The 25,301-nt window shown below is 36.3% G+C and overlaps 1 protein-coding gene across 11 annotated transcripts in view; it reads right to left on the reverse strand.

Moving 5' to 3' along the window:
• Positions 1–25,301, reverse strand: part of KIF21A (kinesin family member 21A) — a 155,422-nt gene that overhangs the window by 65,003 nt on the left and 65,118 nt on the right. For all 11 annotated transcript variants that reach the window (XM_003252305.3, XM_030822625.1, XM_030822627.1 and 8 more), the window contains exons 2-7: positions 11,409–11,631; positions 11,099–11,281; positions 9,268–9,417; positions 8,416–8,550; positions 7,736–7,903; positions 4,490–4,605 (exon numbers count right to left, since the gene is read on the reverse strand). In XM_003252305.3, the coding sequence (XP_003252353.2) occupies positions 4,490–4,605; positions 7,736–7,903; positions 8,416–8,550; positions 9,268–9,417; positions 11,099–11,281; positions 11,409–11,631 (975 nt within the window). The remainder of the gene's footprint in view (positions 1–4,489; positions 4,606–7,735; positions 7,904–8,415; positions 8,551–9,267; positions 9,418–11,098; positions 11,282–11,408; positions 11,632–25,301) is intronic.

A 25,301-nucleotide genomic window follows, 5' to 3' on the forward strand; every position in this document is an offset into this window, starting at 1 on the left:
TCTTACCTTTCTGCTAAAAAGATTTGAAGCAGTGCACACAGTAATTCTAAAATTAAACTGACTACAATATATTACATTGAAAATCAAAAACCACTTATTTCATTATTTATTTATTCTTTCAGTATTTTAAAAATTTATTCTTAATCACCTGTATCCTGACTTTTGATGTCAGCAAAGAATTGTACGCAAAATCCAATCACATCGAAACAAGAAGAGTACTTACTATATTCTTGTGTTTCATTATATAAACTGTCATTTGTGATTGAATGATCAGAATTACAGTTTCTGGCCAGATTACATAGGAAAAGTGGGAAACATTACTTTATGGTCATGATAAATTGATTTAGCCACCAAAGATTAGGATAGTGAAATGCTAAGTATGCCCCAATTATTATGTTTGTAAATAAAGCAGACATGGAGATTCTAATAGACACTCACAAACTAAAAAATGTGCAGGAACTGCAATTAAGGAGCAGTCTACTTATCCTGGTAGAAAAATCAATGCCTATCAATCATAATCTTAGCCTCCTAGTCTCCTGCTTCCAATCTTTTCTTTCTACGATAATCTCAACACAGTACTCGTAGGTACCCCTTGTCCCATTCCACACCTTTTTCCTACAACTCTTGCTTGCCCTTACTGTTACTATTATTCAACAATCAACTAAGGTATCACCTAATCCAAGAACCAAATCCTCAGTTTGTCTGTACCCTTTCTGCCTCCTCACACCTTTTAGATATCTCTTTTGCATTCATTATATTATTATTATATTGAAATTTTATAGACCCCCAAACTCTTGAGACTTTAGATTCCTAAAGGACAGGGATTATCAAGTTGTATTTATCAGCGTACTTCTAAACATACAACACAACATTTGAACCAATATTAGGTCATTCACAATTGTGATGTGTGTCATGTGTACATAATATTTACTGGGGGTCAGAAAGTTAAAATAATTCATGCCACTTTAGTTTTCTCTTTTGATAAAGAAAATAAGGTAATTCAGTAAGTGTGAGGATTATGGATGCTGATTAGAGAATAGGGCAACTTGAAGTGTGGTCCCCAGTCTAGTGCCAGTCTGCAGATTATTTTTACTTACGTAAAATTGGGGAAAATAAATTTATATTAGCCTTCTTTGACCCATAACATCTTGAGTAAGCACAGGTACATACATCCATTTCTTACTTATTTACAAAAAATGTTTAAAGTAATGCAGAAATTGCAAGTAAGCACTTTAGAAACTTCCACAACACTTGAACTTCCTGTAATCAATGACCTCCTCTCATTGAATATAGATCAATTCAAGTGTTTTCAAACTCCCATGGTGAGTCGCAAATGGGGCAAGCTCTGTATGGTCATGCACAATATTAACCCACCACAAATTGGAAAGAAGGGAAGGACTCGCCTTTAACAAATATTTTGAGAAGTGCTGGGATCAAGGGCTTAAGAAGAATAGTGAAAGTCAGGAATTAGAGGAACTGGCAAGGATCAACTGTATAGGGAAAACGTCATATATTAAACAAAACCCAAAATATGTAAATTTCAAGAATGATTCTATTTATGAAAAACTCAAAGAAAATATTAAAGCTATTTATTTTAAAAGTTCACACAAAAACAATTCTGTTTTAAAGAGAACTATATCATTTAAATATTTTATTATATTGTATATATTTCTTACGAATTAAGTTATACTATATATCTTGAAGAAAATGTATCACAATGTTAGCAGTAGTTACTTCTAGGTATCAGAAATATGATTTTTTTTTTTTTTTTTTTTGAGATGGAGTCTCACTCTGTCACCCAGACTGGAGTGCAGTGGCACAATCTCAGCTCACTGCAACCTCCACCTCCTGGGTTCAAGCGATTCTTCTGCCTCAGACTCCCAAGTAGCTGGGACTACAGGTGCCCGCCACCATGCCCAGCTAATTTTTGTGTTTTTGTTAGTAGAAACAGGGTTTTGCCATGTTGGCCAGGCTGGTCTTGAACTTGTGACCTCAGGTGATCCGCCCACCTAGGCCTCAAAGTACTGGGATTACAGGTTTGAGCCACTGTGCCCAGCTATAAATATAACTGATTTTTATTCATGCTTTATACTTTCCGGTATTTTCCAGAATTTTTGCCATAAACTGGTTACGATATTTATTAAACACTGTAAATGTAAAAAAGCCAGCTCGATTTTCTTAAAAGACACTAAATTATGCACATAAACATATGGAGCTTATTTTCAAAAATATCCTTGGTCTAATTTTTCTTTTAAGTTTAATTTGTATAAACTTCAAAAAATGAAGATATTTTGCTCTCCAAGGCTTACACAAAGTACAGTACTTTTGCGCTAGGAATGCAATCCTAAAATTTTAAGCAAAAATTGAGGCACATGAAGAAAGGAATTAGAAGGGGTCATCTCCTTTGAGGGATTGCCACCCATTAAGGAAATGGGTGAGGAACATGAGACTATTTAGCTGTAGCCTAAAACTCAACAGAAATTCAAGACCCACAGTGAAAATATCTTATACCACTTACAAGGTAAGCAAACTTTCAAAAGTATTGAAGTTTTCAAGAGTTAAACTTGTAAGGGGAAGACATATATCATCTCTGCTTTGTTTTATAGTTAAGAAATAAATACAGGAGAAAGCTACAGTTTAGAAAACCTGAAAAAATTTACACTTGGCTGAAAAAATGAAAATTTTTATTCTGTTATTAATAAGACCCCTCTTGATACTGAAGATCAAACTGAAAATATGGAACACAAGAAATACATGATAGTGGAAGGAAAACTGCATCCATACATAGGACGTGCTGGAAGAGACATGAGTTAAGACAAATGCTAATAGTACATAAAAGGAAGAAACATAAAAATGACAATGCTGTATTGTACAAAACAGAACTTTCTCTTTTTTTTTTTCTTTTTTTTTTTTTTGAGACGGAGTCTCGGGCTGGAATGCAGTGGCACGATCTCCGCTCACTGCAAGCTCCGCCTCCTGGGTTCATGCCATTCTCCTGCCTCAGCCTCCCGAGTAGCTGGAAGTACAGGTGCCCACGACCACGCCCGTCTAATTTTTTTGTATTTTTAGTGGAGACAGGGTTTCACCGTGTTAGCCAGGACGGTCTTGATTTCCTGACCTCATGATCTGCCCTCCTTGGCCTCCCAAGGTGCTGGGATTACAGGCATGAGCCACTGCGCCTGGCCAAAACAGAACTTTATTTCTAAACCAAATGGGTTATAAACTTAAAAGGATTTAGTATTATCCAAAATTATTTGGATAATAGTTGTTGATACGGTTTGGATCTGTGCCCTCACACAAATCTCATGTCAAATTGTAATCCCCAATGTTGGAGGTGGGGCCTTGGTGGGAGATGATTAGATGTTGGGGGCAAATTTCCCTCTTGGAACTGTTCTCATGATAGAGTTCTCGGGGGATCTGGTTGTTTAAAAGTGTGTGGCACCTCCCTCTCCTTCCTCCTGCTCCAGCCCTGTAAAGTGCTCACTCCCCCTTTGCCTTCCCTCATGACTGTAAGTTTCCTGTGGCCTCACTAGAAGCCAAGCAGCTGCCAGAATCATGCTTCCTGTAGAGCCTACAGAACTGTGAGACAATTAAACCTCTTTTCTGTATAAATTACCCAGTCTCAGGTATTTATGGCAGTGCAAGAACGAACTAACACAGTTGTTCAAAAAGAAACCTTGGTAGTTTAAATACTAGATTTGTTGTATAGCATCTAATAATCTTTTCAGTAAATATGATGTTACATTATTGCAAACACTGTAAAATAAATTCACTGTGGTTGTTAGTAACTTGTTGAATTGTGCTATGATTGAATTTAAATGCCAAAAATGTTTCCATTTGTAAAGTCAACATGTTTACAGAGGGGAATACACTACCATAAAAACAAAAAAGCTGAAAAAACATATCAGAATGATGCAAGGTATGAGAAAGCAAGAATGTCAGTGATATTGGCAAAGTTAATAACCAGCCAACACTCTGTATTTCATTCAGTGGACATCAAGAAGATTTTTCCACATATAAAAAAAATTTGAATTTTTAGAAGACTTTGTAAAAAAGAAAGTACCAATAATATTTAAATTATTTTGTAATTACTTAGGAAACAGTATTTACTTTTTCAACAAAATTTTATTAGGTATCTACTCTGTGCTAAGTACTTAAAACAGAAGCTATGATAAGAGAGAAAGTACACATACTATTGACTTCATATACAAGCTAAGTGACCTTGATTGAATTATTTAACCTCTCTAGATTTCATTTCCCTTATCTAGAAAATAGAATAATAATACCTACACCTCAAGGGATGCTAGAAGGATTATGTGAAATAACATACAAAATTATTCACACATTTGAGATCCTTAACAGTATAAGGATTAGTTCCTCATCCTATTAGTTTGCTTTATAATAAAAGTAGTTCTTATAAATCATCTTGCAAGCTTACTTAATAATGAATAATCAAAAGTCTGAGTAGAGGATAATCATCTATGCATACCTATTACCCCCGAGGGAATCCTGTAGTAGTCTTGTTAGCTTGGAATCTCTATAGGGGACATGTGTGGCCCTCTTGCTCTTGTCTCCCAAAGCACTTATTACATTGCCAAGTGCCAACTAAAAGAAAAAGAAAGACAGCAAAATGATACAAATTTACTAATTATAACAATTTTAAATAAAGAAAGCTTACAGAGAATAATATAGAGACATAATATAATTAAGAATATTTGTGTTTAGTTTTGTTTTACATTTGTAACCAACGCCACTGAAAATTTAGTACATGTATATTAGTACTACATATAATACCATATGTATATATTAGTACTGTAGTACTAATAGTACTAATTCTTTGAAATAGAAATAAGATTGACAACTTTAGTTATCCCTAGAATTATCAGAGCATCAGGTTATGTCCCCAGAAAATTGTCCATTCATGTTACACATTCTTCTCCTCAACTCAATGAAAAAATAAAATGTTTAGTTAGTTTAACAGTTTGATGCAAATTTTTGTTTTGCAATACAGTTCCCAGGGGGAAAGAAAACCTTCTTTAATCACAACAAAAAAAATCAGTATTATTTCTCTGAACGAGGTATTCCTATGCAAGTATATCTATCCTTAGAAATATAGTATGATGGGCTGGATGCGGTGGCTTACTCCTATAATCCCAGCACTTTGGGAGGCCAAGGCGGGGGAATCACCTGAGGTCAGGAGTTTGAGACCAACCTGACCAACATGGGGAAACCCCATCTCTACTGAAAATACAAAAATCAGCTAAGTGTGGTGGTGTGTGCCTGTAGTCCCAGCTACTTGGGAGGTTGAGGCAGGAGAATAGCTTGAACCTGGGAGGTGGAAGTTGCAGTGAGCTGGGATTGCACCATTGCATTCCAGCCTGGGCAACAGAGTGAGACCCCGCCTCAAAATAAATAAATAAATAAATACAATAATATATGTGTTAGCATCCAATTATTTAAAAACTAGTCAAATTACAGAACTCTGTAGTCACTCCTCCTGCCACCCTGCTGTTTTTCCTACTGTCACTGAATTATCACCTGCAAGATAAACATTATCCAAAATGTTGTTCACACTAGCCATCAGTAATGCAAACATCTATAACCATGACTTTGTTAGGAAAAATAGATCATGCAGGGAGTGGCAACAGGATCACGCTTTTTCATCATTCCCCCTTTCCAGAGCAGCTACTGTCATAAGCAATGGTAATACTGAAACTCTACTAGATATGTCTCAACATGCTTCAAGAGCCTAAAGAGGAAAACAAGGCAATGGCTTTTGTCTTTTCCTGACAACATAAATGTAAATACCACCATGATTACATCTCCTAAGAAACTCAAAACAATACAAAAAGTTCAGAATCCAGGCATGCCGTTTTACACAACATTCACCCACATGTTGGACCGTCAAGATGAGTATTGGAGTTGGAAGGTCTGGCTCTCTCTAATCAGCCTTGGTTGATAATTTTCCCATAGAAGGGTCATAATCATATAGGAGCAAATACTGGGGGGTGATTAATGGGAGGAAAGCAGACACCATACACTCTGAAACTGCCTTTGCAAAATTCATATCAGTGAGAAAAGTATGACAGTGAGGGAGATCTGACCTAATCCACTCCATCTTGCCTTTAATCTCTAAACTGCCCTTGTTCATTCCTATGCTGAGCTAACTAAAGGAGGAATTTATAGTTTAAAGAATTTTGAAAAGATGATAACAACCTTTTCCTGAAACAAACCTTCTTCTTCCCTGGGGACCAGCATGCCTTTGTAAAACTAACAAATTAGCCACAAGATTATTAGAAATTATGATTTAAGAGTCATGAAGCCTGAGGCCACGAGATTCCTAACCTCCCCAATTGCTCCTATGGATAAGATCACTATTGTAAAACCTAAGATTGGTGTTTGGATATTTTTTCAGACCCTGCATTCTGATGCACCAGCTGGCACCATGCAGACTGGTAATCTGGCTCAAGCAGTTCTGTAATCCCACCCAGGAACAGAAGACAGCAAGAACCCACTTAGACCCCATATGATTTCACCTCCACTCCCCACTCCCTTAGCCCCCTCATTCACCAAATTACACTTTAAAAACTGCAGTCTCTGAATTTTTGGAGAGACTAATTTGAGTAATAAAACTTCAGTCTTCTATTTAGCTGGCTCTGTGTGCATTAAACTTTTTCTCTATTGCAATTCTCCTGTCTTGATAAATCAGCTCTATCTGGGCAGCGGGCACAAAGAACCCCTTGGGTGGTTACAACTCTGATGCTATTGGTGTCACAGAAATTTAGAGATGTCATTACATTTGTGCAGGTACAAATATCCAGTTTTGTAATGAAGATAATAAGAACAAATTTAATACACAAAACTTTGCTCTAAAATATTTCCTTCCATGTAATGAAGCTTTATGCTGACTAAATCACAAGCAGTTTTCCAATCAAAATGCCACTAGGTGGCATGGTATTAAAGTTAGTTCTTAATATAATCAAGAAAAATTATCATTTTGAAACAATCATTACTAAAAAAAATTACGATTTCCAAAGTCAATAAAATGACTGTCACAAAATGTTATCAAAAGGCTACTTTGAAGGTCTTCACCCATGAAATAACTTAATATTAAATTTTGGGCCAAGTGCAGTGGCTCACGCCTGTAATCCCAGCACTTTGGGAGGCTGAGGTGAGTGAATCGCATGAGCCCAGAAGTTTGAGACTAGCCTGGGAAATGTGGCAAAACCCCATCTCTACAAAAAATACAAAAATTATCCGGATGTGGTGGCGCTCGCCTGTGGTCCCAGCTTCTATGAAGTGGGAAGATCAATTGAGCCCATGAGGTCAAGGCTGCAGTGAGCCATGATTGCACCACTGTACTCCACAGTGGGTGACAGAGTGAGACCCTGTTTTAAAAAAATAAAAGATAAAAATAAATAAATAAATTGATTTTGACAGTATATTGTTAAATGTGGAAAGAATTTTTCAAATAATTTGTATATCTAATTTTCTGCACATATAAATTTTAGTACAACTAAATTTATACAAATGAAGAAAATCTGTAATATATAAAAAAGAAAAAAGCCTACAACATGAGGAGATTGGAGATTCAGTGCATTACTAATAACTGTTCTATAATTTTCATTTCTGAGTTCAGTGTCTGAAGGATTTCATATGGATATCATAAATTACAAAAGACAAAAGGACAATGGAAAAGCTCTGATATATTCTCAGCACAACGCCTTAATCTTACAAGTCCACAGTTGATAGAAATGCCTTCTTTTGCCCTCTCGCCTGTAGCTCCAGTACGCTTCAGTCTTTCTGATCCTGCGAGATCAACAAAATGGAACTTTGCAGTCAGGGTTTCAAATTCATTCATCTGTGCTGATTCAGAAATAATTTTATTATCAGTTGCATTGTCCTGAAATTAAGAAAAATAATTGAAAATATTTTATTAATGTAACATTAAATATCCTCCTAACCTACCTTGCACTTATCCCATGTACACATATAGGCACAACCAAAGAAACAGGCATAAAGCCAAATAAATTCAAAAATGTCTGCTGGCAATTCGAAATTTAAAGTCAGAAAAAGCCTGGATGGTCAGAACTCAACTATTATCAACTGAGGCTTTGCTTATGCTAATGAAGGGAAACCTACAGCATATAATCCTCAAAAGCAAAGGGTCTCAGGTGATGACAGCTAACAACATATGGCCACAGCATGCTTTTTGGTTTTTCAGACATATATACAATTTTTTATTTCAAAATCTTACATGGCTGACCAGCTTCAACTTAACTGGGATCAGAAGAGGAAATTAGAAAAAGGAATGACTAAATGAACTGAATTTGGCTCAAATATATTCTCACAGAATTCATGTGGTTTTAGGGAGATAGAAATTGAAAGTTTAAGAAATTAGAATTAATAACTCACAGCATCTATTTGGGGACACACTCTGGTTTGACACACATGAATGGTAAAAATGGCATGTGAACGAGAGCTCTGAACATTCATCTGGGTGCTGGCAGTTGTCCGGGATAAAGCACCCAACTTCAAACACTGCATCATCTGAAAAAGGAGAAGAAACAAAGGACTTTATTTGAACAATAAACAAGATACTATATAATCCAAAGTCTGAGGTAATGGCTAAAACCCACCATGTTAAGGGATATAAAAGATGTGGAATTTCACTTATTAGTTTAGTTACAGGCACTTTTTGAGATGGACTTCTCAGTATAATAGTGTATTTTTTTTAAATAGAAGAAAACACTGAGATTCCATTGTTTGCCATTAGCTGACATTTGCAGCTTCCATTCCAAAACTGTTATAGTAGAATACTTTGGTACAAACTGGGCAATAACTTGAATTATTCAGGCTCTTCTCTATATTCCGTTAAAATTATTTTTTGTAATTTTTCTCAACAATCTCCCTCTAGGAGCCATGATACAGTTCTATATAGGCTAAAGCAAAAAGTAGAAAAGGATTGTGGTCTCATTCTTCACCATCAATTGTCTAACCCTCTTTCTCTAGCTGTGAATGAAAACTATTCATAAGTTGCCTTAGATTCTTTTGATGCTATGACAAATATGCTGACTTTATAATAATCCTGATATTTTTATACTAATATTCTGATTTTTAAAATGTGAGGAAAGAAGACCAGATCTTAATTCCATGTCATGCTTCAGAATATAAATTTCATATCTTGATCTTAAGCAGACTATCAGCAAAACTCACTATTTAAATAAAGCCAACCATGCTCTGTTTTAACTACAATATAAATATTACCTCTGATTCTGTATTCACAGTACGTGTTGTAACGCCCACAGTATAAATTCCTCCAGTTGAATCTTCATGAATTCTTATATTTGATTTTTTACTTTTTGCATCAATATCACGAGTGGTATCAAATAAGTCAAGGACCTCTTCATTATAGAGCTATCAAAAAAATTAGAAATCTAATTTTAGCAGAAACTGTCTGGGTAGTTGTCATAACAACACATTACATAATGATTCCTTCATACAGATTTTTAAAGTATTTCAAAATGACATATTTTTTCAAAATAACACATAAAAACGAATGAGGCTATTATTATAACAGTTATAAGTAAATGCCAGATTTATTTACAAAAGTAAAAACAGTAAGTGACTTAATCATGACTAATGGGTTGAGGACTAGCTAAAATGATCTACTTTGCAAGAGATAATCAAATATTTACAAATACAAGCAAACCCTAGAAACATGTGCCAAATGTAGACAAATCTTAAGCTTCAGAATATTTAAAGAATTTTTACTACTTGAGCTAAAAACATATTTCCTATTGCCCTGAAACCTTTCTTAACGTGTTGAAAAATTAACACTTAGCATGTTTGCAAGGTCAGCAACAATATTAGTGTTCCTGTATCAATAGTGTCTGAAAAAACCCAGATACTTCCTTAGAAGAGAATACACACACCTATTTTTCTATCAATAAGTTTTAAAGTTACAATGCCTAACAACATTTTGGAGGGTGAAAGGGAAGATGGAATAACACTGTTTCTTTTCTTTTTCTACCATCATTTACTTTCCTTAGGAATACATAGTTATATTCTCTTTGGTTTTTACTAAATAAGAATATCCATTAAGACCAGCAGTAAAAAAAAAGAAACTGATATTAATTTTTCTATGTTGTGCTACATAATGCTGAAGAAAATGTTTCATCAATGATGAAAACAATTAGCTCATGGATCAGGTAATTTAGACTAAATTCTCTTTGCACCAAGAACCTAGAATTATGCCACTGTCCACCAAAGTTCAATATTGCTCAAATCCTAGATGACCTCTTAGTGTTACTTTCCTTCTACTATGCTAGACAGCCTAAATTAATCCAAATCCACCACAACCTTTGGACATTATACCAAAACATCTGTCTACCTATGCAAAGATAACAATTTCTTCAGCCAGATAAGTGCTACAACCTCAGACCTATTATTTCTCACATGCTTCCCCTACTTTTGGCCTTAGTCATTAAGTTCCCACCACTTTGTAAGCCTGTCTAAATTACAACAGTAATTAACCTTTATCTATTGATAAAAATAAGTTCCTGGCTGGGCTCATACCTGTAACCCCAGCATTTTGGGAGGCAGAGGCGAGTGAATAGCTTGAGGCCAGGAGTTCGAGACCAGCCTGGGCAACATGTCGAAACCCCATCTCTACTAAAATTACAAAAAATTAGCCAGGTGTGGTGGTGTATGCCTGTAGTCCCAGGTACTCAGGAGGCTGGGGCACAAGAATCACTTGAACCCAGGAGGCAGGGGCTGCAATGAGCCAAAATGGTGCCATTACACTCCAACCTGGGTGACAGAATGAGACTCTATCTCCAAAAAAAAGGGGGGGGGTTCTTAAATAAACAATATTAATTGTTCTTTTATCCTATGGACATTGGTCAAGTGTTTATAATCTTAAACACAAACATCACTTACTACAAATAAGGAAAACTATCTAATGTTAATTTACTCAAACAACATTTATTGAGTACTATCTTCAAAGCACTGTACTTGAAGCCAACAGTATAAAATCATAAACACCATCAATAAGAACAAAATTTAAAATAAATTAATGCCAAAATTCGGTTATTACCTCTAAGAATTGGGCATTCACTTTAAAATCTGGAGGAGGAAGCCCATTTTTAATTGCTATGTGTTTTTTTTCTTCAATACTCTTAAAAAGGTGTTTAACAGCTCGAGAAATAATACCCTGTTCTTCCTCAACAATGTTAACATCAAATCCTGTTCCCATTGTGTATGTTTTACCAGCTCCAGTCTAAACAAAAGAACAGAGAAAGATTAGTGTTCAACCTTAATATAACCTTAAGAAACAAAAATGAAAGCGCAACTGAATTAACATTTCTGAAAAGTTTCAACTCCTATGAAAATAATATGGCACTTACTTGTCCATAAGCAAAAACTGTAGCATTGTATCCTTCAAAGCAACCTTCAATTAGTTTTTCTATACATTGAATGTAGATCTGCTCTTGCTGGGAGTCAATGTCAAATACATAGTCAAAAGTAAAAGCCTTATCTTTCCCTAGGAAGACCTGAGGCTCTCCTGGTGTGACAGATGTACAAATATGGCATCCTTCAATCTTCTCTTTGGCAAGCTGTGGTCTTATTCTGTGAGAAATAATCAGAAAAGAAAAAAATATAATAAATGGCAAAAAAACCTCAAAAAATAGGACTTAAAAACTCTTGGCCAAATCTTTTTTAAAACTCTCATGTAATTACCTAATGCTTATTCAGTTGAAAAGTTTAAATAAATTGAATTATAATGAATCAATTTCAGTATATGAGATGACTTTCTTAATCCCAATGAGTTACTTAACAATCTCCCAAAATCATGAACAAAGTAAAATCCATCTTAAAATTAGATACTTATCCAAGTGGATACTTTTCCTCTACTCTGTAAGAGGTAGACACTCAGTCCAATAAATTCTGCTGCCAAAATGCTATTTGCTATTATTATTGTTTTAGATTTTTTTCTCTGTATTTCCAGTGATGATAGTATGGAAAAATAAAAAAGCAAGGACATTTATTTATCTTAATGTCTTGATGCCCTTGACTCGTCTTTTTTGCTAACTCTTCACCAGTGGTTTCTGAACCTATTTGACCATTATGTTCTATCAGCGTAACATATTAAGCCTATTCCCACAATATATATGTATATATATTCATTTATAAATAATATTCATGTTCTACTATATAGATTTGTCATATATTGAAATACTGTCATCTCTCAGTATCCATGAAAGATTGGTTTCACAACTCCCCATGGATACCAAAATCCACAGATGTTCAAGTCCTTGACATAAAATTACGTAGTATTTGCATATAACTTACACACTTATTCTCCTGTATACTTTAAATCATCTCCAGATCACTTATAATACCTAATACAATGTTAATAATATGTAAATAGTTGTTATACTGCATTATTTAGAGAATAATAAGAAAAGAAAGTCTGTACATATCTAGTACAGATGTAACAATCCATTATTTTTTCTGAATATTTTCAATCCACAGTCAGTTGAATCTATGGTTGTGGAACCCCAGAATATGGAGAGTCGACTGTGTATACAAAAGCAGAATTTTAAAAAGAAATAAATTAAAAATAAATATAAGTGAAAGTTCTAATATCTTCTCTCCAAAACTTAGTGAATTATTATGAGTTGCCTTTCCTCCACTTGGAAGACCACTGCACTACACACACCCCACATCCTCACACATCCACTTGAATCCAACACCATCCTACCTGTCTTCTCTCTCAAATTTCAAAACCTATTTCCAAAGAAGAAAAGTAAATATGAAGATATGTTCATAACAGAACAAACCAAAGTCCAGTCCTATTCTATAGGCTCTATAAACAGGACAGACTATTCTGGAATATACACCACTCACTTACTGTAACAAAGTTTTTAAGGAGATTCCCTACTTGCCATGTAGAAAGAGAAGCAGTTTAAGGAAGAAAGGCAAGACAACCACAGATGAAAAATATAAAATGAGGCCAGGCACAGTGACACGCCTGTAATCCCAGGACTTCGGGAGGCCGATAGCTTGAGGTCAGGAGTTTCAGACCAGCCTGGCCAACATGGTGAAACCCAGTCTCTGCTAAAAATACAAAAGTTAGCCCAACATGGTGGTGCAGCCTGTAATCCCAGCTACTCGAGAGGCAGAGGCAGGAGAATCGCTTGAACCCAGGAGGTGAAGGTTGCAGTGAGCCAAGACAGCACCACTGCACTCCAGCCTGGGCGACAGAGTGAGTGAGAATCCGTCTCAAAAAAAAAAAAAAAAAAAAAAGAGAGAGAAATATAAAATGATCAAGACAGGTCAAGGAACAGATTTTAAAGGAATCTGGTCTCATAGCCTTATTTTCTGAAATTTAAAAAAAAAAAAAACCTCAGGTCGACAGAGGTAAAATAGAGGTAAAACAAGTTCATCTATTTATTAGAGACAAAGCCAAGCCCAAGTCCAGATCCCCTAAGTCTAACTCTTTCCAGTTCACTAAAATAAAAGGTCAACAGGAAGAACAGGAATGACAATAGACAGAAAGGATTGAATTTCTGCAAACCTGGTTTTCTAAAATAGAATTTTGTATGCCTCAAAAACATCTCATGTAAATAATATGTCAAGTAAAGAATATGCAACTATTTTTTCTCCTCTATGGTACTGATATTTTTCTTTAATAAAGTCTTCAGCTTTGTTTGCTGTAATGGAATGTACTAGTCAATGTGGAGCTGTCCAGGTAATGAGGCAAGAGCAATGGAATGGCCAGTAGCAGACCTGAGTTTTACTACTTGTCACTCCATAGGTATCATGTGGTCTTCTCTCAGAGCACCAGCTTCCTCAACTGTGGAGGAAAACTATAATTTCCAAGATTCCTTTTAGATCTAATACTACTTAACTGTAGATACTGTATTATAGAAAAGGGAAAGATGGAAATCACATTGTGTACTGTAATACGTATTAAATGATATTATAACAAACAAAGAATTTGTTGTAATTTCTTGTAGCTATGCACATAGACTATAAAAACAGCCGTGGTAGTAGCAGCTTTGGCTTTCTGGTTCCACATAACCTAGATGAGTGGTGTTTCTCTAAATTAATAATTTTTTGTTTCCAAACTCCTCTTCTCCTACCACATTACATTTTACCACAGCAAAAGCCCCAATCCTCTTTAGGAAAAATCACCATCTTGATTGTTGCCACGCCAGAAATAGAAGAGTCAGAAACAACCTCAATTCCATGTCAATTCCTCCCTCTTCCCTATTCCACCTATCTAATCTAAGAGCTATTCTCTCTGAAATACTTCAGCCCTCCAAGTTATTTCCTCCCCCATCAACACCACCCAAATGAAGGCCATCATTACCTCTTACTTAGAATATTGCAAAAGTCTCCTAACCAGTCTTCCTGTGTCAACTCTTGCCCTCACCAACCTGTTCCACACACTGTAATATGAGTAATTTGTAAAACAGGAAGTTGGTGAGCTCACTACCCTGCATAAAACCCTTCAGTGCACCTCTAAATCCCTCTGCTTTGCCATGCTACATCTTTGCATTAAAGGATTTTCACTAGTAGCCGTGGTGATGGTTTATTTTAAGCAGTTTCACTACCAGCTGTGCTCTCTCTTGTTTCTATGCCTCCAATTTACATTATTCCCTTTTCCTAGACACTCTTCTCCACCCTTTCAATTCCCAACTCCTTTACCTGCCTGAACATTTTTCTTTCAATATCACTTGTTTTGGGAGCTCACACAAACTCCGCATTTCAACATGAAGTCCTGTCTGCGCTCAGGCTGTTCTCTCTCCTGAAAGCTACCTCATTAACTCCAAGTCTCTGCTTTTTCTACCAGCTTTACGGCTGCTATACTACTCTTGAAACTTAACAAATCCCACGTAATAAAAAAGATAAAAATAATAAACGCAACACTCTAATGAAAACGAGTACTGGGCTACTACTTAATATCAGTGTGCTATTAATTTTAGGTAAATGATTATAACCATAGGCTAACTTATTTGGCTATTAAGATACTTTAAATTTCATTTCAACATAACAAAGAAAAACTAGGTGCCATTTGAACTGCAGATATGATAGCCAATTTTAGAATGCTAATGTCACTCAGAATGTCTTTAACTTATTCTCTTAACCTCTACTCATCTGGTTATTATTCTTGCTAATGGCAAGGAGGATTCTGTTTGAAGCATGGATGATGCCCAATTTCATCCATTTGCATGGGTGGAGGAGAGAGAGTGGTTTTAAAAGCCAACAAGATGGGTGAAAACTTTTCCACTGGATCCAAGCAATGGCAATTTTCCAGCAGGTCTGAGAAAGTCACACCTAGGAGGGGATGGTGTCCCACACATGCAGATTAATTGGAAGCTGACTATACTTCAAAGACTAGAGATAGGTTCACCTTTTTAATTCCTCTTGAAAAATTAGTATTTTAAAATCTCCAAATCCCTAAATTAATACTCAAGTCAATAATTCTCATAGGAACACCCAACCCAAGCCAATTCACCTGCTTTATAATTGATGAGTTTGAAACCTAGCTACAAACCTCAATTTCAAAACTATTACTTGAGGTTCTATATAGATAAAATATACCTATCCTTCTGTAAAAGAGAAAATTAGAAATATAACATTTACAACTTTGGATATTTTGAAATATCTTCTTTCTCAGTATTTTTATGTAAAAAATAAGATCATTAAACACATGCACCTAATCCCAACACTAAGAAATCATCAGTATTAATGTTTGGATTAACTAATGTTAATCAAACTGACTAACACTAAGAAATAACAAAGCCAAGTAGATTTTTAAAAATGTATTATTCTACAACTAGATGTATTTAAAACTGCTTCTTAAAGACAAACAATTATGGACAAAAATTGAATTATTATTTCTCCATTAGCAAATGATTCTTTGAAGACAGAGAATATATCTTATTCATTCCTAAAGCAAAGTAATCCACAAATGTTTACTGACTTACCCCTATAAACTACACTAGGTAAAAAAAAGAGTATTTTAATGCAAGATATATGATAATTACAACAATATAACATCACTTTACTCTGTCACTGGAAACTCGTTCTTGAACAAGCATTTAACCATGCTACATCTCTGTTTTCTAATCTATAAGGAGCCTGGCTTTACTAATTCCAAGTTTAAATTCTATTTTAATTAATCCTTCAAGAAAAACAAACCAAAGTTTCCCTATGCTGGCTAAAAATTAAAAGGTTGAAATAAACTACTTTTTTTCCCCTGCCATACACTATCCACCAGTACTTCTTATTGTTTGTTCCTTATTTCTTCATGATTCCTATTGTATAACAAATGCTGCTGTGGACATAGGGCAAGGGACTACTTCATTTATGAAAACATTATCATGGGCTCATTGCTGTGGAAGAAACTAGTGAAGATTAGGGGAGATTCTGAGACTAAATTCAGGCAATGTCTTAAAAGTGGGCCCTGCCTTCTGTTCTTTGCCTTTGTAATAACCGAAACTGGTTTTAGTGATTGAATATATTTAAATAAGCCAAGAGGACATGTTTTGAGATGTCCTAAATAAAACAAAAATTTTAAAATAAAGTATTTTGGGGGAAAGGCTTATACTTGCTACCTTTTCAACTAGAGTTTTAGTCATGAAACTTAGCAAAACTGAGTTTATACATTAGTTCTGTCACATACTGCTATTAAGAGGCAATTCACCACAACCTTAGAGTTCCTGCACAGTCTTGCTGGGTATGCCAAGAATGCAAGATCCAGACTGCTCTTTTCATGGATCATTTCTCACGGTTGTGTTGGGAAGAAGCAAACTTTATGGATAAGGTAATGGCTTCATGACAGACCTGGCTTGCTTCTGCTTACTATAAAAGTGGTTAATCCATAAGCTCAGCGTTTCTCAATGCCCACCTGCTTGCACAGCACCCATATAATAGGTGCATCAGCACTACCCCCAATGGACTGAGAGGGAACAGAGCACCAGGTCAAATCAACATGAAGCTCACATTACTTATTGTACCATAAGTAATAAAAGTCCTTAGTCTCCAATCGGGAGTTTTGTGTCTTCTGTCACTATTTATGATACAGTAATGGGTTAGCTTGTTAGCCTGTAAATGGAGTGAAAACTCAGTCCCTTCATAGGCCTTAATAATACATACTAGCTGTGACCTTTGGCAAGTCACTCTCTCAGCCTTGATTTCCTTATCTATAAAATATCTGTTAAATATTATAATATTATTGCCATATCCACATGATAGCATCTCGCACAAATGAGATAATATGTGACAGTCAGAGCCTACATAGCTATAAAGTGTTGTTACAACACCACCTGAAAATTCTCTAAGTCATTTCCCTCATGAGGCACCCTAACATCTCAGCTTGGGCCTTCCAATGTGTTAAAGAATGCATGATTTACTCTTTGGCTCCCCAAACTGTTGCTGTATTTTTTAAATTACCCTTTGGATACCTTGAGTCCCAAATAAAATTAAATATAAAACCCCTACATCATCAATAGAAGTGTAATACAACAATTAACATTCCCGCATACATGTATGCATATACTTACAGATATACATACATCCACTGTTACGCAAAGATAATAAAGCTGGATATCTTTACACCTCCATTCATAAAAGTCATAATCCCAAAATTAGCCTTTTCATAGTAATAAATAATCAAGTCCCAATCATCCTTCTACTTTTATCAGTATAGGGTACAATAGGAGCCAAAATAAGAATTCTTATAATTTAATATTATTATCATTTTTTATAGACATGTAACCAGTAAGGAAATTTCATTGAGAAAGGAATAGAACTAAGGTCCTAAGTAACAAGTCTGTTTAAAGCTGGGAATTAAATTGTTATGGTACAATTTGTCCTTATACTGAATTAAACTGAATTAAATGCTAGTGACTAGAATGTTGACAAATGAGCTACTGAAGGAATGCTGACCTAAGAAAAATAAATAAGTCTATGCTATTATAGTTTACAACTTCCTATAACTTATGTGTGCAGGAACCCATACTTTTTTTTCAAAATTATAAGACTAGCACCAACAACACTCAATCCAATGATGCAAATGATCAAACTTAAATTTTTTTTTTTTTTTTTGAGGCAGAGTCTTGCTGTCGCCCAGGTTGGAGTGCAGTGGCGCGATCTCGGCTCACTGCAGGCTCCGCCCCCTGGGGTTCACGCCATTCTCCTGCCTCAGCCTCCCCAAACTTAAATTTTTAAATGCATGTGGTTTTTGTGGTACTTTTCAGACTCTCTCTTACACTACCACCCCTTCTATTCCTCTGTTCCCCATTTTATTAAAAACATCGCAAGGGATAAGCCTTTCTTTTGCTCATTTATTGGTCAAGTTATTTCTCCCTACAAATAGAAGAGGAATAACATACAAGATGTCTTCCTTTTTGCCACTAGCCATTGCTGATTTGTTGTCCTGTTAGAAAGTACTATTGTCCTTAATCAATGGTTTCATACATGTGATAAATTTTTCCATTACCTAAATGTCTTTGTAAACTGTCTCTCCTCTTTTGCTTGAGTTATTCTGATCTCATCCCCACAAGATTGTGGCAGTTCTCCAATTTATTCAATAATCTGACCTGATTCCCACTTTGTGTAGTTCTTTTACTTACACCTATCTGTAACTAGCCCACTCGACACCTTGGTAACACCTTTGTTCTTCCTAGAGAACACCAATAAATCTATCCTCTGTACAGGTCTTCTGCCTTTCTTTATCTCATTTGTTGGTGTTTTGGATGATCATTATGTTGGATGCTACTTACTAGTGTTCAGTTTCATTTCTTGATGTTAATTATTTCTTACTAAATTCCTTCCTTCCATTTCTCCAAAATTAGGACAGCTATCATTTTGTCATCACAACTGAGCCACTGGGGTTTCTGGTCCCTTTTTAAATCCTCCTCTAGTTCATTCCAGTTAGTAGATACCACATTAAGGAAGCATCTGCCCTACTTTAACTCTCCACCTTCTGTTCTAGAAAAGAGTTTCTGACACACCATCAGAACTTGTTAGGCCATTTGTGGGTTTGCTGAATTGTTTCCTAAGAGATCAGGCACTGCATAAATAATGAGTAACTCAAGTCCATAAAAAGAAATTCCTCTCCCTCAAATGGATCTTTAATTACAATGATGGGTGATGAGAAGAAAGGTATTTCTTCAAGACATTCAAGAAAGAAACACACCTCAGTAACTCCATTAAAGAGATTATTAATTGAGTGAAAAGCCTAAAGACAATAAAGCACAGTAATGTGTTCTAGGGACTAGCGAGTACACACTTTTATGAATGACAAAGATGAAGAAAAGAACCTGTTTTTAATCCATTAATGATAAACAGCTGTTAAAAGCAATCCAGAAATTTTATCCTAATCTATATAATTAGCTCTGTATTCTACCGTCTCATCTCTGTGTGGTCCACTGGACTCATAAACTTTATGAAGTTTATTCTTAATAAACAGATATTCATAAACATATATATTTTCAATTAAAATCCCTAATATACAGCATACATAGCTAATGCTTTTGGCTGCAATTCTAGACTACACTACTCAGTCTCTGGGTTACAACATCCCTTGGAAAAATAAAAATTTATTTCCCTCAAGTGCACTTCTGTAGTGGCTAACCAGAAAAAGACAGCAGGAAAAATAGGATGATAAGCTATTGTGCCATCTTCCTCTGACTTCCACTCTAGCGTCTCCTACCTTTTATCCCACGGTTCATCTAAGGACACAGAACACTGATAAAAGTTCTCCCAGTTGAGGAAACCAGTATCATTCACAGGGGGGTAACATTGTGCCACTCTATCAGTTGAATAGCAGATGTTCAAAGAACTACATTGAAATAATGCACATGGGCTGACAAAATAAAGAAAAAAATAGTCAAATTCTGGATTTTTATAAAAGTCCAATCCTATGCATCACTGTAATTAATTCTTCTGGAAACTCCGGAGCTTTTTTAGCCTTTCTCCCGGAAATAGAAAGCCTCTACTCCCACAAAACTGAGGGAATGAGGGGAGTACTTTAAATGACAACAGGAACCATCTGCCTATTTTCCAAAGTGCTCATAAAATTTCTGTTGATGCTGGTGGCTGTATGTGGTGGCCTATTGATAACCCAAGGGCCACAGAAAATTTCATTTCGTCAACAGTGTCCTGTGGAGCACCTACTAAATGTCAAACAGTGTGTAAGGCAAAAAATGTTTTAAATAAAAACAAAAACTTGAGGAGTGTAACCATGGTCAGAGGTAGGGGAACGATAAGTAAATTAAACATACAGTCAATGAAATATTGTACACAAAGGATAAATGGAATAAAGATTAGCCAGAGGGTAATGGGGAAGGAACAGGAAAAACTGCATACAGGAAACTATATTTGACCTGGGTTTTTGGAGGGTGATTAAAATTTTCGAGACCTAGAAGGGAGAAAAAGTCAGTTCGGGGAAAACAAGTCAAAACTTCTTGAGGTGCATTTGTTCCCTAGTTATGACACAGTCCTTAGGGGCACTAGCATTAAAGTTGTTAGAATTGGCCGGGTGTGGTGACTCATGCCTGTAATCCCAGCACTTTGGGAGGCTGAGGCAGGCGGATCACAAGGCCAGGAGTTCGAGACCAGCCTGGCCAATATGGTGAAACCCCATCTCTACTAAAAATACAAAAATTACCCAGGCATAGTGGTGGGCACCTGTAGTCCCAGCTACTCGGGACAATCGCTTGAGAATTGCTTGAACCTAGGAGGCAGAGGTTGCAGTGAGCCGAGATCGTGCCACTGCACTCCAGCCTGAGCAAAAAAGCAGGACTCTGTCTCAAAAAAAGAAAAACCCTGTTAGAATTTAGGGAAGTTTTGTGAATGTTATGACACCACCTAATTAGGCATACCAGCTAACACATTATCCTCTAAAATGAACACTCACTCTGGTCTCTGCATGATGAAAGATGCTACCAAAAGGCTCACAAAAGGCATACTAGAGATCTCTGCCAAATATTTCTTAGTTTCTTCCTTCTGATTGATCCTTCACCCATCTTCAACTTACCTTGTGCCCTGGGAGACTGATGTTCATGGGTGTCAAAAATGGGCTCCCTTTCCCTCAGGCTTCCAATAAAGCTCAGCAATGGGAGGTATCAGTAGGACATTAAGGGGAGGAGAGGAATGAGGTCAGAATGTTTACTGTCCTGATTCCTTCCCTGCCAGGTCCCATTGGTGGGCTCTGTCTCTCTCCCTATTAGTTCCTATTAGGCAGCCACTTCTTACACCATAGCCAGTGGTATAGTAGTCCACCTTCTGTTACTAACACCAGAGCACTGCCTCATCTCGTGTCGCCTCCCTTGAGGTTGCCTCTTCTCCCCCAAACTCTCCTAAATTATGTTGTTTCCATATATCATCTGTTTCCTATCGAGATCCTGATCTAATCAGGGTTAGTCTCAGGAAATGGTAACAACACTTTTTTTTTTTTTTTAAGAGACGGAGTCTCCTTCTGTTGCCCAGGCTGGAGTGCAGTGGCGCTATCTCCGCTCACTGCAACCTCCGCCTCCTGGGTTCAGGCAATTCTCCTGCCTCAGCTTCCTGAGTATCTAGGATTACAGGAGCACACCGCCATGCCCGGCTAATTTTTTCGTATTTTAGTAGAGACAGGGTTTCACCGTGTTGCCCAGGCTGGTCTCGAACTCCTGTGCTCAGGCAATCTGCCCGCCTCAGCCTCCCAAAATACTCGGATTACAGGCATGAGCCACCGCCCCCAGCCTAACAACACTTCTTTAAAGCACTACCACTGTGTCATCAATCCTTTCACTCCCATTCCTGAAGTCAATATTGACCTAGAATATAGGTCCCTACAATTCTCCAGCCTTTCACAAACAAGCCATTGACCCAGTCTCTTTCTTGGATACAGCGGGAGTTTTCAGTAGATTTTGGTTGTTAAATATGTAATAAATGATAATACAAAGTTTATAAAGTATCATCTTTGTTGGTCAATCGAATGACTTTTATAAATTCTTAAAATAAAAAAGGTTTAATTAACACTTCAGTTTCACTTTTAAAACTGAAAGGAAACTGAGTGTGGTGGCTCGAGCCTGTAGTCCCAGCTACTCAGGAGGCTGGAGAGGAGAGGACCGCTTGAGCCCAGAAGTTTGAAGCTAGCTTGGGCAACATGCTGAGATTCCGTCTTTTATAAAAAAGAAAAGAAAGAAGAAAGAAGAAAGAAAGAAGGAAGGAAGGAAGGAAGGAAGGAAGGTTGGTTAAAGGAAGGGCAGGAGAAAATTCAAGAAAGGAGGAGTAAAAGGGAAAATGTAATCTCAGAATAAAAGTAATAACTAGATGATATTTCAACTCTCATTCTCAGATTAGTTTCTAGCACCTTCTATTTTTTTCTTATTACATTCGTATACCAATTATATACAGAATTTTCAAAACTCTCCTGTAAAGTTCTTTCTAAATGTACATATGTTCTTTGGGGAAAGGGAAGGGTCTCATTCTACTCTTCCTAATAGTATATGTTTTATTAAAACTATTTCATGGCTGGGCGTGGTGGCTCACGCCTGTAATCCCAGCACTTTGAGAGGCCGAGGAGGGTGGATCACGAGGTCAGGAGATCGCGACCATCCTGGCTAACATGGTGAAACCCCGTCTCTACTAAAAAAATGCAAGAAAATTAGCTGGGTGTGGTGGCAGGAGCCTGTAGTCTCAGCTACTCGGGAGGCTGAGGCAGGAGAATGGCGTGAATCCAGGAGGCAGAGCTTGCAGTGAGCAAGATCAAGCCACTGCACTCCAGCCTGGGCAACTGAGACTCTGTCTCCAAAAAAAAAAAAAAAAAAAAACTATTTCATTATGGGGAAAGCTAGCATTCTGACTCTATAATGATAGTAATACATCCTTGATCCCAGATGTATATTATTTTTGTTTACAGTCACTCTGGGAAGGAAAAAAAGACTTGTTATTTCATCTTGTTCCTAGAAATCAAAATAACATTTACAAAATATGGATGATATTGTGCAGATTAAGAATCTGGTCCTAAAGTAACAAACATGTTATTGATACCAATTTTTACCATCAAGGAAAAAAATTCCTACCACAAACATTAAAATAAGCCATAATTCTGTCATCTCCCAATAACCACAAGTGACAGCTCAAAGCCAAGACATCAGACTATAAGAAACACTTTATTTTTGTAAGGAAAATGTGGCAGGCAGAATTTGAAGATGATCCCCAATGATCCACACCCACATACAATTCCTGCCCCATAAGTGTGGTGGAACCTGTAAGTATGAGGAGATACCACCTCCAATTTAGTTACTAACCAGTTAGAGTTAATCAAAGGGAAATCATCCTGGGTGGGCCTGATCTAATTAGGCAAGTGAGTCTTTTAAAGAAGGTGAAGCATGAGACACATTTCTACTGGACTGCAAGAAGAAAGCAAATAGTTATGTTGTGAACTACTTACAGAGAAGACTATGTTTAAGAGCTGAGTACAATGAGACAATAGCAAGCAAGAAAATGGGGACCTCAGTCATATAAGCACAAGAAACTGAATTCCACCCAACGCAGCAACCATCTTTTAAAATTATGTATTTGGAGATTGTTTCAATTAATAGATGTCTGGCCTTGTCAACCAACTTTGTAAAAAATTACCTTTCTTTGATTTTCAGTTTCTCTGCCAAAAGTTACCTCAAGTTGTGGGGTCAGGAGGTGGGAGATAGAGAATCAATCTGTCTTTCATCATTCTCTTAAAACAGAGAAGATTCAGCTCTTATATGTTTGTAAGATTTTATATTAAGAAAAGCTAATTTGGTGTTCAAAAAAGATGACTGAAAACCATTGTCATAGAAAAATTCCTGCACATGATAAGATGAAATAAGATGATCCTAAGGTTCTCTTAAGCATCAACTCTAAAATTATGAAAATTTTATACTGTGATGATTCTAAGAACAATTACAGGCAATCTGGTTGCCAATAAAATAAAAACATGAGTCATGTTTGAAAGGGCAATGTTGCATATGTGTCTTAATTTCTCGGGTCAACATGAATTTAATTTAGAAAAAAATAATCTACTCCAATGGGGCATTTTCAATAGTTTCAGCAGACTGATTTTTAAAATTATTTTTATAGTATATTTGAATTTGCTATATGAAACAACTCTGGTATCTTACTGTCATGCTTACTAAGGCAAACTGAAGAGTCTCCATAAGACTCAGGATACAAATAGATTTTTTGTACTTAAAATCCAAATGAACAATTAACAAATCCCCTCCCAAATAAACAATTAACAAGCCATATTTTCCTAAATGCACACAAAACAGCATGTGGAGTGAACTTATCTGTCAATGAAATTACCTTTCTAATAAACTTGCATACATTTGCTTCAACATTTTTTTTACAGATTGTTTACCTTTTAGAAATCTAGCTGAATGTCATCCATGGAGCGTTACATTACTGCATGAAGTATCAGAAATGGAGAATACAAACAGCATTTCTCATACAATTCTGGCCAGTTTAATTTGGTCTATTACTTTTAGGACAAAATCAGAGGGAATTGAAAAGATCCTTAGCAAGTGGGCAAGAGCAGGTACCTAGGAAAGCTGGCTTGCTCTTCTTGACATTTTAATGCATGAATGTACTAGAGAAACATTAGAGGACAAAGTATCTTTGACAAATGTGCAAAATGCACTTAATCCTCTTCTTGAATTGAAGGTCAAAGGAAATAGATAAATGTGATCCATTAGCATGAATACTAATAGAGTTAGGAACTACATTTGTACATTCTGAAAGAACAATTTGAGTATTAGGAATTGAATAAAAATGTCATTAGAGATTTTTGAACCATAATGAGTTGTCTAAGCCACTAGCTTTCCCCTTCTGGCAAAGGCCTAATGTCTGTAAGTAGATTATAAAGGTTCCTGCTATATCAACAAAATGATATCCTAAATGACAGATATTTGAGACTAACTATAAAAATTGTTTCCAGAAAATAGGAAGAAATCCTCCTAGAGTCAATTCGATTTAACAAATAATTTATCGTACCCCTATAGGTAAGTTAACCAGGCTAGCCACTGCAGGAGAAATAAAGAATAAACCTTAAGCTCCTGACAATTGGGAATTTATAATCTAGTAATAAAAAATGAGGCAAATACAAAAATAAATGTATGAGCCAGGCTTGGTGGGTCACACCTATAGTCCCAGATACTGTGGAGGCTGAAGTGAGAGGATTGCTTGAGCTCAGGAGTTCAAGGCTGCAGTGAGCTAGAATGGTGCCACTGCACTCCAGCCTGCGTGACAGAATGAGA

The sequence above is a fragment of the Nomascus leucogenys genome, chromosome 11 (genome assembly GCF_006542625.1).
Source record: "Nomascus leucogenys isolate Asia chromosome 11, Asia_NLE_v1, whole genome shotgun sequence".
In the NCBI taxonomy this organism is placed as follows: Eukaryota; Metazoa; Chordata; class Mammalia; order Primates; family Hylobatidae; genus Nomascus; species Nomascus leucogenys.